General features: G+C 37.5%; 1 protein-coding gene across 4 annotated transcripts in view; it reads left to right on the top strand.

Moving 5' to 3' along the window:
* The window catches only part of CADM2 (cell adhesion molecule 2), a 1,135,583-nt gene that overhangs the window by 991,877 nt on the left and 128,179 nt on the right, over window positions 1–15,527 (top strand). For all 4 annotated transcript variants that reach the window (XM_070071934.2, XM_051859415.3, XM_089330678.1 and 1 more), the window contains one exon: window positions 3,896–4,066. In XM_070071934.2, coding sequence (XP_069928035.1) covers window positions 3,896–4,066 — 171 coding nt within the window. The remainder of the gene's footprint in view (window positions 1–3,895; window positions 4,067–15,527) is intronic.

A 15,527-nucleotide genomic window follows, 5' to 3' on the forward strand; every position in this document is an offset into this window, starting at 1 on the left:
CCAAAGAACAGATCGCATAAAAATTGGAGATATTAAAAGTGAATCAGTGACCGAAGTGGGGTAGAAAAATAAGATGAAGAAACTGTGAGATTAGTGAGCATACTCTTTATAAATGGCTGTACTGATAGTGGACCGCACATTGTTGTTGAACACCTTTTAGCTATGACAGCGAAAGAGACACAGTCAGTTATCATAGCCACAAACCAGCTGTACAAGCTGTCTACCATTTTCTGGTGATAAACATATAGAGAAAAGGATTTCTTCTTTGACTCTTCATGCTTTATACAATATATACATATTGTATGTAGTTAAACATTGGGTTAAATGTAGCAAGACACATATAAGTGGTTCTTGTAGCACCTTTGAATGTAGACCTGTGGGATAAGATCCAAGAAAAATTTGATAAGCAAACACTAACATTCTACCAGTCGTGGACATTGAAAACGAGATTTTAGAATCTTTAGATAAATCATCCTCATTATTGTTTCAACTGTCCTTTTAAGACCTACCAAGAAATGCTATGTTTTGATAGTATTCCTGGCCAAATGAAACAGTTATTCGATGTTACGAATTAATAATGGGATTATACTTTCAAAGATTATTACTGATGCCTTCTTTTGAAAGTTGAATATTGTAACAAGAATTCTTTTATAGTTAAGCCCTTTCAGCTTGGAGTTGTATATAGAACTTCTCATAGATGAGATTGGCCTAAAGAATTTGTATTGAGGTTTTCTCCAGAGTACAGATGTAAAGATTATCAGATTTTAAAATTATAAAATCCAGGAGTTGTTCTCATTATGTTTTGACTGGAGAAAGTTTAAAGCAAACATAAAATGGAAAGCTCCATTAAATTTTATTTTATAAAATACCTTTGAACATTTAACATTCCCTTCAAACAAACTAGGTTTCAAAATATGCATCTAAGTTACTGAATGAGTTAGTTAGACATAGTTATTTTATGTGAATTCAAGGAAAAAATATGGATAGTTTGGACATCTTCTAAAAATGAAGTATGTAGTTTTATAAAATTTATCTGTAGAATTTCTGTTAAGCAGTAATTACATATGCTGAGTCCTCTAATAAGGTCACTTGTAAGTTTTAAAACAAAGCAAAGTGTTTGATAATAAATATTTCTCATGTAATGATCACATTTTCTATTCTGTATAGCAACAAGCATTCACCCAGCCCACTGGATGAAATGAAATCATCATAGTACCATTAATATCAGTGATGTGGAGTCAGAATAAATCTTTAATTTCTTCCACTGAAATTATCATTAAAACTACTTTAATAAACCCTGAATTAGAAAATAATGTTCATGTTCAATTTCTATTTTTCTGTAAGGATCAATATTGGAACATACATTGAGATCTTGTTGCTTCGCTCAGGGCTAGAGGATTCATGGCCTCAGTAGTGGATGTCACGTAATTTGCTGCTTGCTTCCTAGGAGTTTTTTTTGGCAGTTATCAGTACAGAAAGGCTGGATCTAAGTCCAGTCTGGTCTTCAGGGTAGCTTAGGGGCCTTGCAGTGTTTTAAGAAACTGATCCACTCTAAGTATTGAGCTGATTTATTAGAGGTCTACTTCTAGACAGAGGGAAGCAATTTCACTTTATAAAAATGGAAGTATCTTCTTTTCAATTCTGTTTAAATGGTATCAAAATCAGAAAAGTGAAGAGAGCAAATAAATCAGAACTGTTCAGATTATACTGCTCAAGGGGGGTTTAGAAACACTGTTGCAAAAACGCAAATTGCCTAGGAGAATTTTCTTTCTAAAACTCCCATCTAAATATGGACAGAAAGTAGACATAGTGACAGGTAGCCTAATGTTATAAACTAAGGAAAGATAAATGTGGAGGTAGTTCCTGACATCTTATATTTTATTAAATTATTTGAATGTAAAAAATCTGAATGACTGCTTTGTTTCCCAGATAATATAATTCAAAGCACATAAATCTATTTATTTTGGAAGCTACAGTAGTCTCACCCTTACATTTGTTATTTTTTCCACCTTCATTCTTGGTGATACCAAAGATCTAAAATTCTGACTATAAGAAAATGCTATTCTATCACGCTAGTCTCATAAACATAAATAATATGAAACCTAACTAATACTCATCAAATATGTAAAATTCAATATTATTTTAAGTGTTCACTTGTTTATTTAGGAGGCAAAGAGTAAGAAAAAGAGAGGAAGGTAGCCAGACATCCAGAGACCTCTGATCTGCTGTCATTCCCCCAATGTCTGGGCCAAAGTTAGAGCTGGGAATTTAATCCATATCTCTCATGTGGTAGCAGAAAGCCAGTTACTTGACCATCACTGGCTGCTTCCCAGGATCCATGCTAGCTGGAAGCTGGAGTTAGGGAAGCAGAGCTGAGAATCAACCTCAGGGGCTCCCACATGGGCATCTTAACCATTTTCTTAACTGCTGGTCAAAATGTCCCCTCAATGTTATTACAGAAGTAAAATCTTGGAGCCAGCGTTGTGGTGTAGTGGGGTTAATGCCCTGGCCTGAAGCACCAACATCCCATCTGGGTGCTGGTTCAAAACCCGGTTGCTCCACTTCCTGTCCAGCTCTCTGCTATGGCCTGGGAAAGCAGTGGAAGATGGTCCAAGGACCACGTGGGAGACCCAGAAGAAGCTCCTAGCTCCTGGCTTCTGATCAGCGCAGCTCTGGCCATTGAAGCCATTTGGGGAGTGAACCATTGGATGGAAGACCTCTCTCTCCCTCTGCCTCTCCTCTCTCTCTTTAACTCTGAATTTCAAATAAAATAAATAAATCTTTAAAAAAAAGAAAAAGAAAATCTTTCCATAAAGCATAAAAAATAGGGAAACTAAATTTAGGTTTGTTGTTGGTTATTAACAAGTTCTAAAATATTTTTGATATGTAGTAAGTTAAATATTTAATGCATTTTATGCATAACCCATTTTCTGAAATATCATTGCTCAATTGATATTGAATAATGGAGGAAATAAATGAGAGGAAGCATAAGAAAATGGGACACATTTTCCCTCAACTACATTAAGGATCTTGTTATAATATCTTAACCTTAGCCTATCATTTTGATTTCTAATCTTTTAAAATTGCCCTCTTCTTATCAGCTACTTCAGACTTGAGAATTACAAATTAAATGAAAATATTATTGGATGTCTGTTCCCCAAAGAATAAATACTCTAAGTGCACCATTTAATGATGGATTTGAATCATGCACATTAAGTTTAAGTGTTGAGTAGTGAATTCACATCTTAAGGAGAATGTTCTCATTGATACTGAAATGGCTTCCTCAGCCAAGTGAAGAGCATTTTTCTCAATGTAAAATCCTCTGCCAATATGTATTTAAATTTCAAACTATTCAGATGACTATGTTCATTCTTTTCTTACCAAAGAAGACAACATTCTCATTTTAGGTATTCTTTAGTAATTTATGTTCCCTTCATATTATTCCCGTAAAAATCATGGCTCATTGTACTTTCTTTCAGACATAACCAGATAGTTACAAATTTGCTCTTTCCAACTGTGTTCGTGGCTCAGTTAATTAGGATTCTCTTTTTGTAAAATTTTAAGCAAAAGGAGAGATTGCTTCTATAAAATGGCTTGCATTTTTTCAAATGGAGTGTAAAAAGTATCTTGCACCTGATTATAGTCTAGGTAAGCTTGAGAATAAAGAAAGAAAATGCTGTGCATCCTTTTCCCTATCTAATGTTTACATTATTTTATTGTAGTTGTTTCTGTTTGATCAAATCACAATGTATTAAATGTTGAACTAACAAATATTTGTGTTTTTTTAATCGATTAGAATAGTGAAAAGGTGCTTTCAGGGTCTTGAGAAGGTGAAATATGCTATGTTTTGAAAGATGTCATATAAACATTATTAAGTTCGTCTTTTATTTTTCAGATGTCAAATATTTAAAAGAAGAAGATGCCAACCGCAAAACATTCACTGTTAGCAGCACACTGGATTTCCGAGTGGACCGGAGTGACGACGGAGTGGCCGTGATCTGCCGAGTCGACCACGAATCCCTCAATGCCACCCCTCAGGTAGCCATGCAGGTGCTAGAAATACACTGTAAGTAATCGCTACTAATCCCCCTTTATACGCATTTACAACAGTTCAAAGCTACCTGAATTTACAGCAAACGTGCAGCAAAATCTACAGTAAAATGATGTAAAGACTAATCTCTTAGCTACCAATCAGGCTCAAAGGGAAGTATTCTTTGAATGTCATTCTTGACAATGATGAAAACAAAGAAATCTTATCAGGTTGATACTCACAGTTGTATGTTCCAAATCATGGCCTGATATATGTGTGTGCCTAGCGATAGGGGAAAATAGAGATAATTTGGGCAGAATCAGTGAGAGGTAGGAGTCTGAGACGAGCCTTGTTGAATTTGGTTATATTAAAATAACTGTGTTACTACACATGTGACTTCTCAGATAAGCCTGAAAACTTGAACTGAGTTTTACCTTCTTTATGAAATAGACTAAGTCTATTTCAATGTTGGGATACAATCATTATGTTTTCTTTGTTGATATTATATAAATTTTATTTAACAATAACACTGTTGTGTGATGTTGAAACAAGGAGCAGTGCTAACTTCCTTCTGGCCAATACTGTACTACTGAGTACTCATGATAGCAAGGTAAACAGTCTCCTTAGAAGGGTAGAAGTTGGGCCATACCACTAGCAACAGGTAGCCTCCTGATCAAGGCAATTTTAGTACTTGGCAGGTCCAAGGTATGAGTAGGTAACTCATAAATATTTATCAAATTGAAAGTGAATGAAATGATACATATAAGTTACAGCAGAAATGAGAAGACAGGAGATCATAGTTTCTGTAACATATTTTTGATTTTCTAGATAATGAAAATTTTTTTTGGTTGCTTCTGCCATCTTTGATGAAATATTGGACTTCGTGTTTCCATGATAAAGAAGTACATAACTTTTTTTTTTGGACAGGCAGAGTAGACAGTGAGAGAGAGAGAGAGAGAGAAAGGTCTTCCTTTGCCATTGGTTCACCCTCCAATGGCCACTGCGGCCGGCACGCTGCGCCTGGTGCATAGCGCTGATCCAAAGCCAGGAGCCAAGTGCTTCTCCTGGTCTCCCATGGGGTGCAGGACCCAAGCACTTGGGCCATCCTCCACTGCATTCCCGGGCCACAGCAGAGAGCTGGCCTGGAAGAGGGGCAACCTGGACAGAATCCAGTGCCCCGACCGGGACTAGAACCCGGTGTGCCGGCGACACAAGGTGGAGGATTAGCCTAGTGAGCCACGGCGCCGGCATAACATTCTAAAATGTTAAATTTTAAATACTGTTTTCTGGTTTGCCTCATCATGTTTTGTTCTTATTTATTTATTCAGTAAGAATTCATTGAGTGTCTTTCAAAAATAGACATTGTTGTGGGCACTGAGGTTACAGAACTGTCCAGAAAGCATAACAAACCAAATGGAGACTCTCTCCAAGTGTCAAACTCACTATCACCACCACCACCACTCACAATACACTTCATTGCTCTTAGGCCATTTGTTCCAGGTAAGGGTGGCAGAAAAGCAAAATCAATAAAAACAATGTTCTGCATGTTACAAATTGAGAAGAATTACATAAGGCAAATGAAGCAGAGGAGGGCAATAAGGAAGTACAAATGTGTGTGAATAAAGGTGATGGCGACCAGTGCCAAGGCTCACTAGGCTAATCCTCCAACTGCGGCGCTGGCACACCAGGTTCTAGTCCCGGTCGGGGCGCCAGATTCTGTCCTGGTCGCTCCTCTTCCAGTCCAGCTCTCTGCTGTGGCCCGGGAGTGCAGTGCAGGATGGCCCAAGTGCTTGGGCCCTGCACCCACATGGGAGACCAGTAAAAAGCACCTGGCTCCTGGCTTGGGATCTGCACAGTGCGCTGGCTGCAGCGCGCTGGCCACAGCGGCCATTGGAGGGTGGGTGAACCAACGGCAAAGGAAGACCTTTCTCTCTGTCTCTCTCTCTCGCTGTCCACTCTGCCTGTCAAAAAAAAAAAAAAAAAAAAAAAAAAGGTGAGGGCATGTGTGTGTGTGTGTGTGTGCAATGCGTAATAGGGGATAATATATAGGTCCTGGGGCAGGAGCATGCTTCTGTTTCCATTTCTAGAAACAACAAGGATGCTAATAAGACTAAATCAATGATTATGATATGCTTATTGCTTTTTAATTATTCTAGATTTACTAGTTATTAAAATGTGTATGCTTTATAATAAGTTTGTTTCATTAATTTTCTTTCTTTTCTACTTGAAACATATTCAGAAAGAAGCATACATAAGAGCCCAAAGGAAGATTATCTCTAAATTTCAACATTTGCTTGTAGTGTGACCTTGAGAAAATTCATGAAACTGCTTGAGATTTGATTGTAAACTAGAGTATTAATTCCTGTGAGGATTTGCTTATAAGCTACAAAATTAATTCCTGTAAGGAGACAACTTAAGTCAAGTTAATAGCATGTAATAGACTTTGAATAAATGTCAATTGCTTTCCCATTTTTATTCTGATTTCATCAATGAGCATTTAGAAACATAATAAATTGTATAATTTGATGTTTTGAGAGAATATTATTTGAATGTTTTGTACTTATATGCAAAACAAAGACTTTTTAGAAATAATATTTGATTATTTTAGCTGTGAGTTTCAACATATGATAAAAAGAACATAATAGAAAATCAAGTTTAGCATTGTTGAAGATGGCTGCCAACCATAGAGCACCAGAACCCTGCCAATAATCAAGCGAGTTAGATTCAGATTCCTCTGACAGAGGAGAAAACATACCAAATGAATCACTGGGTGTAGGTGAGAAAGAGTTAAGGGAAACTTGTTATAGGCTTTGGGCTTGTATAGAGCATTCAAAAGAAGGTTCTGGACTGAGTGCTGTCGTGATTAAAAGTTCTTCAGTGGTGGATATATTAGTGATTTGACTTAGAAGACAAATATTAAAGCAGAGTATATTTGCTAATATGAAGAAACAGTAATTAATCATTTTTATGATTATTGAGTGTCTTAAACATAGGATGGACTTGTCTTTGTCTTATCCCCCCTGCAGGAGAACAGATAAACCAGAATAAAACAGAGAATCAGATAAAGGAGTGCTTTATCTGATCACAGGTTATTTTCTGGAGAACTGTTTATGTTTGTTAAAGATATTTCAACATTGCTGTAAGGTGCCAATTGTTAGCTGCCAAGGTCACTTTCAGATTCTTAGGAATCAAAAGTGGCACAATTATTCACTTCCTGGGCATCATTAAGCAAAATTTCATGGAGGAAGTCAGTTCAATTGCCTGTTTTTTTAAAGAGTTTTACATGAAAACTTTTCACTTGTAAGGGTTGGCCAATTAAAAATAGCATTTCATTCTATCATGCTTTAATATGCAATGGCTAGAAGGCAGAGACCAGATCTATTTAAATTATTTTTCCTGGCATCTAGCATACCATCAGTCAAGTATGTGAAGTTAATTAAAACTAACTGGTGATAATGCTAAATGTTCCTTTAAGGGTGTAGAGCATTCCCTAGGGAGGAAATGAGTGGAAGATGGAGAGGAGGCATTCAATAAAAGTCAGCATCAAAATTAAAGCACATTGAACAAATTGGTGAAATCCTCAATAACACATAAAAATAATGATGACAGCATGTCATCTGGTTGTTTTCAGAGACACTAAACAGGTTATGGCTCCACATAGGTGCACATGGGCAATATCCATGACGTGGAAATTTCCACGGCTGCAAATATAAAAAGTATAAAAAGTAGGTTTTCAATAGAAGAAAGTGGTTTGTCTAGAACTTACGGAACATAGGTTCATAATTTCCACGGTGTTTGTCCCCTTTCATGTCATGAACAACCTCAAACACTGGCCTCAGTGGAGAAATGTTCAGTATTTGGGGCTTGAAGAGGAGATGCCATTGTTTTCTCTGTGAGTGACAAGAGCACATATCTATCCCTATATTAATGGAACTTCATGACAATACTTGAAATAAAAATCCCTCGCCATTGTGGAAATGCAAATTCGATGAGCAATAAGAAATAGGAGTTAAATATGTAGTTCCAAGGAGTATCATACAAACATGAAGTAGGTGGAAATAATGTATTTCAACTGCTTTTTTTTAGATATATTTATTTTGAAAGTCTGAGTTGCGGAGAGAGAGGGAGAGACGGGGTGGGGGAGAGAGACGAGAGAGAGAGAGAGAGAGAGAAGAATCTTCATGTACTCGGTCAGTCCCTAGATGGACGCAGCAGCCAGTGCTGGGCCAGGCCAAAGCCAGGAGCCTGGGTCCATCTAGGTCTCTATCTGGGTTTCCCATGTGGATGGCAGGGGCCCAAACACTTGGACCATCTTCCGCTGCTTTTCCCAGGGCATTAGCAGGGAGCTGGATCAGAGTGGAGCAGCCTGGACATGAACTTGTTCCTAAATGGAGTGCAGGTATTGCAGGTGGTGTCTTTATCCACTACAGTGCTGGTCTTCTATTGCTGTTTTAACCCTTATCTTATGAAACACAACCTAGAAAAACCTACCCTATACAATACATCACAGCAACATTTATACGTATTTCCTTAGGAAATATTAATCATAAATTTTAATACTGCCAGTTTGATGGGAGACAGTTCCTTTAAAGCTGAAAGGTAAGAAACTGTGAAGTAGCTATCTCACTGTAAACCACAAATGCCTTCAAATTTCATTTAATAGGAAGCCTATACTTAGCAACTGAGTAGTAGCAGGAAAAGCCAGTTTTTTAATAGATGAAAACTCTAATTCATCTTCCTATTTTTACATAGAACTCTTTGAAACAATAACTTTTATTCCTCTGATTTAATTTTGAGAACAGATTGTATGAGTCAGACTTTATTTAATTCTCAGTGGGAATAATGTATCTACATAACAGAAGGAACAATGCACAGAACACAAAAAGGAAAATAACTGAACATCCATTTTCTATATGTGACACTGACAAAAATACTTTTAAAAATTACTGAAAATAAATCTCCAAAAAGCTGATCAGTAAGAGTATATCAGAACAAAGATTATTTTCTGAGAACCCATTTTAGTACTGCGATACTTAACTGCTAATATGGAAAAACAAGAGCCAAAATTAAAAAAAAAAAAAGTGTGCCTGTGAGTGTATGTTAAGACAAAGTGCTTTTTAAAATTTTTTTAAAGATTTATTTTATTCATTTGAAAGGCAGTGACACAGAGAGAGAAGGAGAGAGAGAGAGAGAGAGAAAGAGATCTTGCATGCGCTGGTTTACTCCTCAATTAGTTACAACAACCAGTGCTGGGCCAGGGCAAAGCCAGGAGCCAGGAACTTCTTCCAGGTCTCCCATGAGGATGCAGGGGTCCAAGGACTTGGATCATCTGTAACTGCTTTCCCAGGCACATTAGCAAGGAGCTGAATCAGAAGTGGAGCAGTCGAACCTCTAACCAGCACCCATATGGGACACCAGCACTATAGGCAGTGGCTTAACCTTCTACATCACAGTGCTGATCCTGACAAGATGCATTTTTTTTATATAATCCATCATATCATAAATTCTATTAATATTTATTTAGTGTTTTATATTTAACAGTCCATGCCTTTGCCTGTAAAAATATACAACCATTTACAAATGCAGACTACGAATGTTACTGTAATAACTTTTATATTTAGGACAGCTCATGGAGGCAACTCTGCATGTGAGACCAAACAAATGCTCTCTGAGCAATAACGGAAGGAAGGGGGAGGGGTGTAAGGGGGTGGGTGTGCTGTAGAAGAAGGAAATAGCAGTGTTAAAATTGTGTGATTAAATGAGATGCATGAGGTTAATGATGAATGCAAATAAGAAATATAGAGGGTATATTTAAAATAACAAAAAAACTCGATGGCTCAGTTTTTATTAAAATTATAACCTTACAAGCATTTAAAGGGTCATTTGTAGTCTTGACCTATACCTTCCTGATGATTACATTTCCATTCTAGTAAACAAGCAAATACATAATAAAGTTAATCTGTTCTTCCCTTAATATTTTACTTTTTTAAACTGTAACAACGGATTTCTGTAGAAATGCCTTTACTATTTTGTCCCTTCAAAGAGAAATACTTTGCACCTAAACAGAATGAATTCTCAACTGTATGCTCTTGCTAATTTTCTGAACTACCCAATATATTTGATCAGGTCTCTCTTTGGTTCTATTCCAATAAAATGCATTTTAAAAAAGTTCCGATTATAGGGGCTGGTGCTGTGGCACAGCAGTTTAAAGCCCTTGCCTAAAGTGCTGGCATCCCATATGGGCGCCAGTTCTAGTCCTGGCTGCTCCCCTTCCAATGCAGCTCTCTGCTATGGCCTGGGTAAGCAGTACAAGATGACCCAAGTCCTTTGGCCTCTGCACCCATGTGGGAGACCTGGAAGAAGCTCCTGGCTTCTGACTTCAGGTTGGCTCAGCTCCTGCCATTGCAGCCATCTGGGAGTGAACCAGAGGATGGAAGCCCTCTCTCTCTCTGTCTCTACCTTTCTCTGTAACTCTTTCAAATAAATAAAATAAATCTCTTAAAAAATTCTGATTAGAAGAGATTCAATACAGGTAGGTTTGCTTTTTTGTCACTATTGTTTGTTTTTGTTTGGTAGGTAGAAAGAGAGCATTAAGACAGAGATCCCCTAGAGATCCCCTAGAGATCCCCTAGAGATCCCCTAGGTGCCAGGTCACTTCCCAGATGTCAGCAATAGCTGATTCTGACCTGGGCCAGAACCAGGAGCCTGAAACACAGCCCAGTCTCCTACACAAATGGCAGGAATCCTAGAATCCCTCGCAGGATCTCCATTGGCAGGAACCCAGAATCAAAGGAATCCAAGATGTCTGATTTGGGATAAGATGGGGTTTTTCAACTTTTATTTGTGCCTTATTTTCCACCACGCATTTTAAAGATGCACAACAGATATATATTTAAATGTGAACAGTCTTCATTCATTCAATATAGATTTGTCTGTTTCCTTTTTTACTTGTTAGACACAATAAACTTCCCAGCTACCCAAACTAACCTGCACATTCTGTAACCCAAGTCAGTTTATATTAAATTGCCTTCTGTCAGTTATATCAGCTCTGCTTCTATTACCTTTTGTTTTATTTATATTAGACTGTTCTGAGTAACATTTTAAAATAACATATCTCATTCATCTGACATCTCATTTGTGATATGCTGATTATCTAATTATCCTCTCCACCATGAATTATCTATGGTCCAGGGGCTCAGAATATGAAAGAACTGTGGAAAGGTGAAATGAAAACTATCTTTAGGTTAAATTCTTCAGAAAGTAAAATAAACTATCCTCTTGACTAATGAAATGACATAAGTATGCCCAAGGATGTTTTTGAAAGGATTTTAATTGAGCTCAAAATTTTTCAAAAAGTGCGTGAAATGATGAACATGCTAGGATCATCTGGGCCTTGCCTCTTAGCAAACGATGCAGTGTGCTACACTGATAGAGAGAGACTCATATGAAACCTCTACCTGAGAACTCAGGTTTTCAAGATTTTTCAGGGTGGACACATTTGTTGTTACCTGCAATGAGTCATTCTGGCACGTTTTATTCACGAAATAAATATGTTTTTCTTTTACAACTAATAGAAATATTTTGTTTAGTCTCTATAATATCAAATTAGTACAAGTAGCTGAATCACCAAATATTTAAGCCACCCAAGTACAAGGATTCAAAATGTTACTATGTTTTTATGTTATTAATAGTAAGTAATATTTCTGTGTTATTAAATCTCAATGAGGAATAGTATTTACATGCAAGTGGGGATTCTATATTTTAAAAATAATAAATTCAGATATTAAAATAATAAAGTTATTCTGAATTGCAATGAATAATTCCTAATCATGATTATCATAAAGTATTCATTTATAAGAGTTTTGGGGACTTTAAAATTATTGAAGCATGCAAATTAATTTTATAAAGGAGACAAAAATAGTACTAAATTTATGGAATATATGAGTATTACAGATGTCAACTTTTTCCATTAAGTTAAGTGAGCTTAGTAGAGAATAAATCTTGGATAAGACCATGAGATAGAAATTATTTGAACAAATGAAACCTAACATTAATAAACTATGTTATTCATATCTAGTATTTTAATTAGCAAGTTAATAACTAATTTTACCTTATGCATCTGTTTTTAAAAGATAGTTATAGGCTGTGGGGAGCAACTTGGACTAGACTAAGTTACTGGAATTAAGACTTATTCTAGGCCGGCGCCGTGGCTCACTAGGCTAATCCTCCGCCTAGCGGCGCCGGCATACCGGGTTCTAGTCCCGGTTGGGGCACCGGATTCTGTCCTGGTTGCCCTTCTTCCAGGCCAGCTCTCTGCTGTGGCCAGGGAGTGCAGTGGAGGATGGCCCAGGTGCTTGGGCCCTGCACCCCATGGGAGACCAGGAAAAGCACCTGGCTCCTGGCTCCTGCCATCGGATCAGCGCGGTGCGCTGGCCGCAGCGCGCTGGCCGCAGCGCGCTGGCCGCAGCGGCCATTGGAGGGTGAACCAACGGCAAAGGAAGACCTTTCTCTCTGTCTCTCTCTCTCACTGTCCACTCTGCCTGTCAAAAAAAAAAAAAAAAAAAAAAAAAAAAAAAAGACTTATTCTATGCATCTGCTCTCCCACAATATGGCGCTGGGAGAGGAGTAAACAACTTCTACACAGTTGCCTCCAGTTCGACCAATAACCTGCAGGAGCTGATCCTACTCCTGATTGGAGGAGAGCAGCGCACTCAGTGTGTGGGTAGCAGAGTTGGGATTGGTGGAAGAGGACTATAAAGGAGGAGAGAGACAACATGCACGAGGAACATCTAAGGGGAACACCTGAGGAACATCTGAGCAGCCCCCGGAAGAGCCGGCTAGCGGTGTGCCACTCCCCCGCGGAAGTGGGGAAAGTGGCAGGGGGCACCGCCCTTCCACGGAGGTGGAGGGACGGCAGCCAACCCGGGAAGGACCAGCAGCAAACCCGGGAAGGGCCGAGCAGACAAAAGAACAGCGCAGGGTCCTGTGTCGTTCCTCCGTGAAGAGGGGGAGCAACAATATGCTACAAGTTTTTATTTTGTTACTTTAAAATGACAAGTAATCTAATATACACATATTTCCATATTTTGAAGTGTTCAAATTCTACCTTCCAAACAAGTTATAACATACACTAACCCAGAATTTTCGATGTAAAAAGACAAGTGATGGGTGCTTGATGAGGTAGTTACGACACCATTTGGGACACTTCATCTCATATCAGAGTACCTGGGTTCTGCTCCTGATTCCACCATCCTGTGGATGCTCTCTCTTGGAGGCAGCAGGTAACGGGTCCCTGTCATCCATGTGGGAGGCCCAGATTGAATTCTGATCTCCTGGATTCCACTTGGCTGAAGCCTGGGAAAGCCAGGCGTGTGCCTGCATTTGGGAAGTGAACCAGTAGATTAAAAACCTCCCCACGACCCCCTGCCTTCCTGTCTATAATTTTCAATGAAATTAAATTAAATGTTGCAAAGATATGATAACTGATGAACCAGTTGTATTAACTGCTGTAGTATTATGCAAAATGATTCCACAGTCTAATAATTCCCTGTTCTCCACTTCTTTATTTTCTCTTTCCTCCTATTCTGTCTTGGTAACCATTAATCTTTAGACTGGCTAAATAGTTTTGCTTTTTCTAGAATGTCATATAGCTAGTTATGCAAGATGTGGTATTTTCTTATTGGCCTGCTTCACATAACAATATTCATTTAAGATTCTAACATGTCCTTTCATGGCTTACTAGCTCATTATTTTTATCGAGGAATAATATTTCATTGTATGGATTTACGAGAGTTTATCCATTCACCCATTGAGGGATATCTTGTTTGCTTCCAAGTTCTGCCAGTTATAACCATAATTGCTATAAACATCCTTTACTCATTTTTGTGTAGATCTAAGTATTCAACTACTTTGTCTGAATGCCAAAGAGCTGGATTGTATATCCTATGACAAGATCATGTAAATAAAGAGCTGGATTGTATATCCTATGACAAGATCATGTAAATAAATGATAAAATATATATAAGAATATCATATATAGTACAACATTAGAAATATTCCTAAAATGATTAGAATTACTCAAATGCACTTAAACAATGTAGTACAGAACCTACAATTGTAAACATGTATGAATTAAAGTAAATGAAGCTACTGATGCATTCATTGCTCAAGTTTTTATTGGTAATTTTACTTTACTGTAAGGTGGAGGGTGGGTGAAAGTGAGGGACAGAAGGAGGGTAAAGTGGGAAGTATCATTATGCTCTTAAAACTGTATATATGATGTTTGTTCACTTTAAATAAACAAAAAATTTTAGAAGATTCAAAAATAAAGGAAGATATAAAGGTATATTTAGAAAGCAAAAAAAACTATACAAAGTCACTGTCCAAATATGAAACAATTCAAAACGTGATATAATTTTTAGTAATTGAAACAGTGTAAAAAAATAAAATGACTTAAGAAAACTTAATTGTGGTTCTACTTTATGGTGGAGAAATTTTGCTTCTCATCACTGCCTGATCCACTAAGTTTTACACACTGCCAAATATAGCTATGTAATATTTGACCTGGGCCAAATACTTACCTACAAACTTAAGATAATTTCTAATGACATCTAATATAACATCCAGAATCTTCGGCATGGCATTCAGTGCTTTGAAATAAAATTCCCTATAAAGCTCTTCTCAGTGCGCTTTTTTCCAATATTGCATCCTGTTCTTTCCAAGATTTCTAAATGCTTCCATATGTAAACCACGCTCTTTTCTCTACATCAATCCTTGTTCATCTTCCTTTTGCCTTAAATTCCCTCCTTTTTTTTCCCTATGAAACAATCCTAACAGATCAAAGATTGTGTATTCTCTGACTTATTTTTTTTAGGATTTTTTTAGATTTATTTTAAAGTAAGAGTTGCAGAGAGAGAGAGGGAGATACAGACAGAAAGAAAGATCTTCCATCTGCTGGTTCACTCCCTAAATGGCTGCAATGACCAAGGCTGAGCTGGGTTGAAGCCAGAAGCCAAAAGCTTCTTCCAGGTCTCCCATGCTGGTGCAAGGGCCCAAGAACTTGGGCCATCTTCCTCTACTTTCCAATGTGCATTTGCAAGGAGCTGGATCTGAAGTGAAGCAACAGGGACTTGAATCAGTGCCCATATGGGATGCCAGCATTGCAGGCAGGAGCTTTACCCACTACAGCACAGCACTTGCCCCATCTGATTTTAAAAATGACACCTTTCTTGGGAATCTTCTTTGCTTCTCACAAATATGCATAACTTACTCTTCCAATAACTCTCCTATTACATTGTTGGATTAAAAGCGATTTTGAGCTTTGCATTATTTTGACCTGTATATTATCTATCCTTTTTATCAAGACAAAATTCTTACAGTTAATTTTTTGTGGATGTATGTCATTTGTATACTAGAAGGAATACACCTGATACACACAATAATTATAAATATTTATCAAATAGATGAATGATTTTCAGAAAATAATTCTCACTAAAAT

This window comes from Oryctolagus cuniculus, chromosome 4 (assembly GCF_051225735.1).
Source record: "Oryctolagus cuniculus isolate XC-2025 breed Fujian yellow rabbit chromosome 4, ASM5122573v1, whole genome shotgun sequence".
NCBI lineage: Eukaryota > Metazoa > Chordata > Mammalia > Lagomorpha > Leporidae > Oryctolagus > Oryctolagus cuniculus.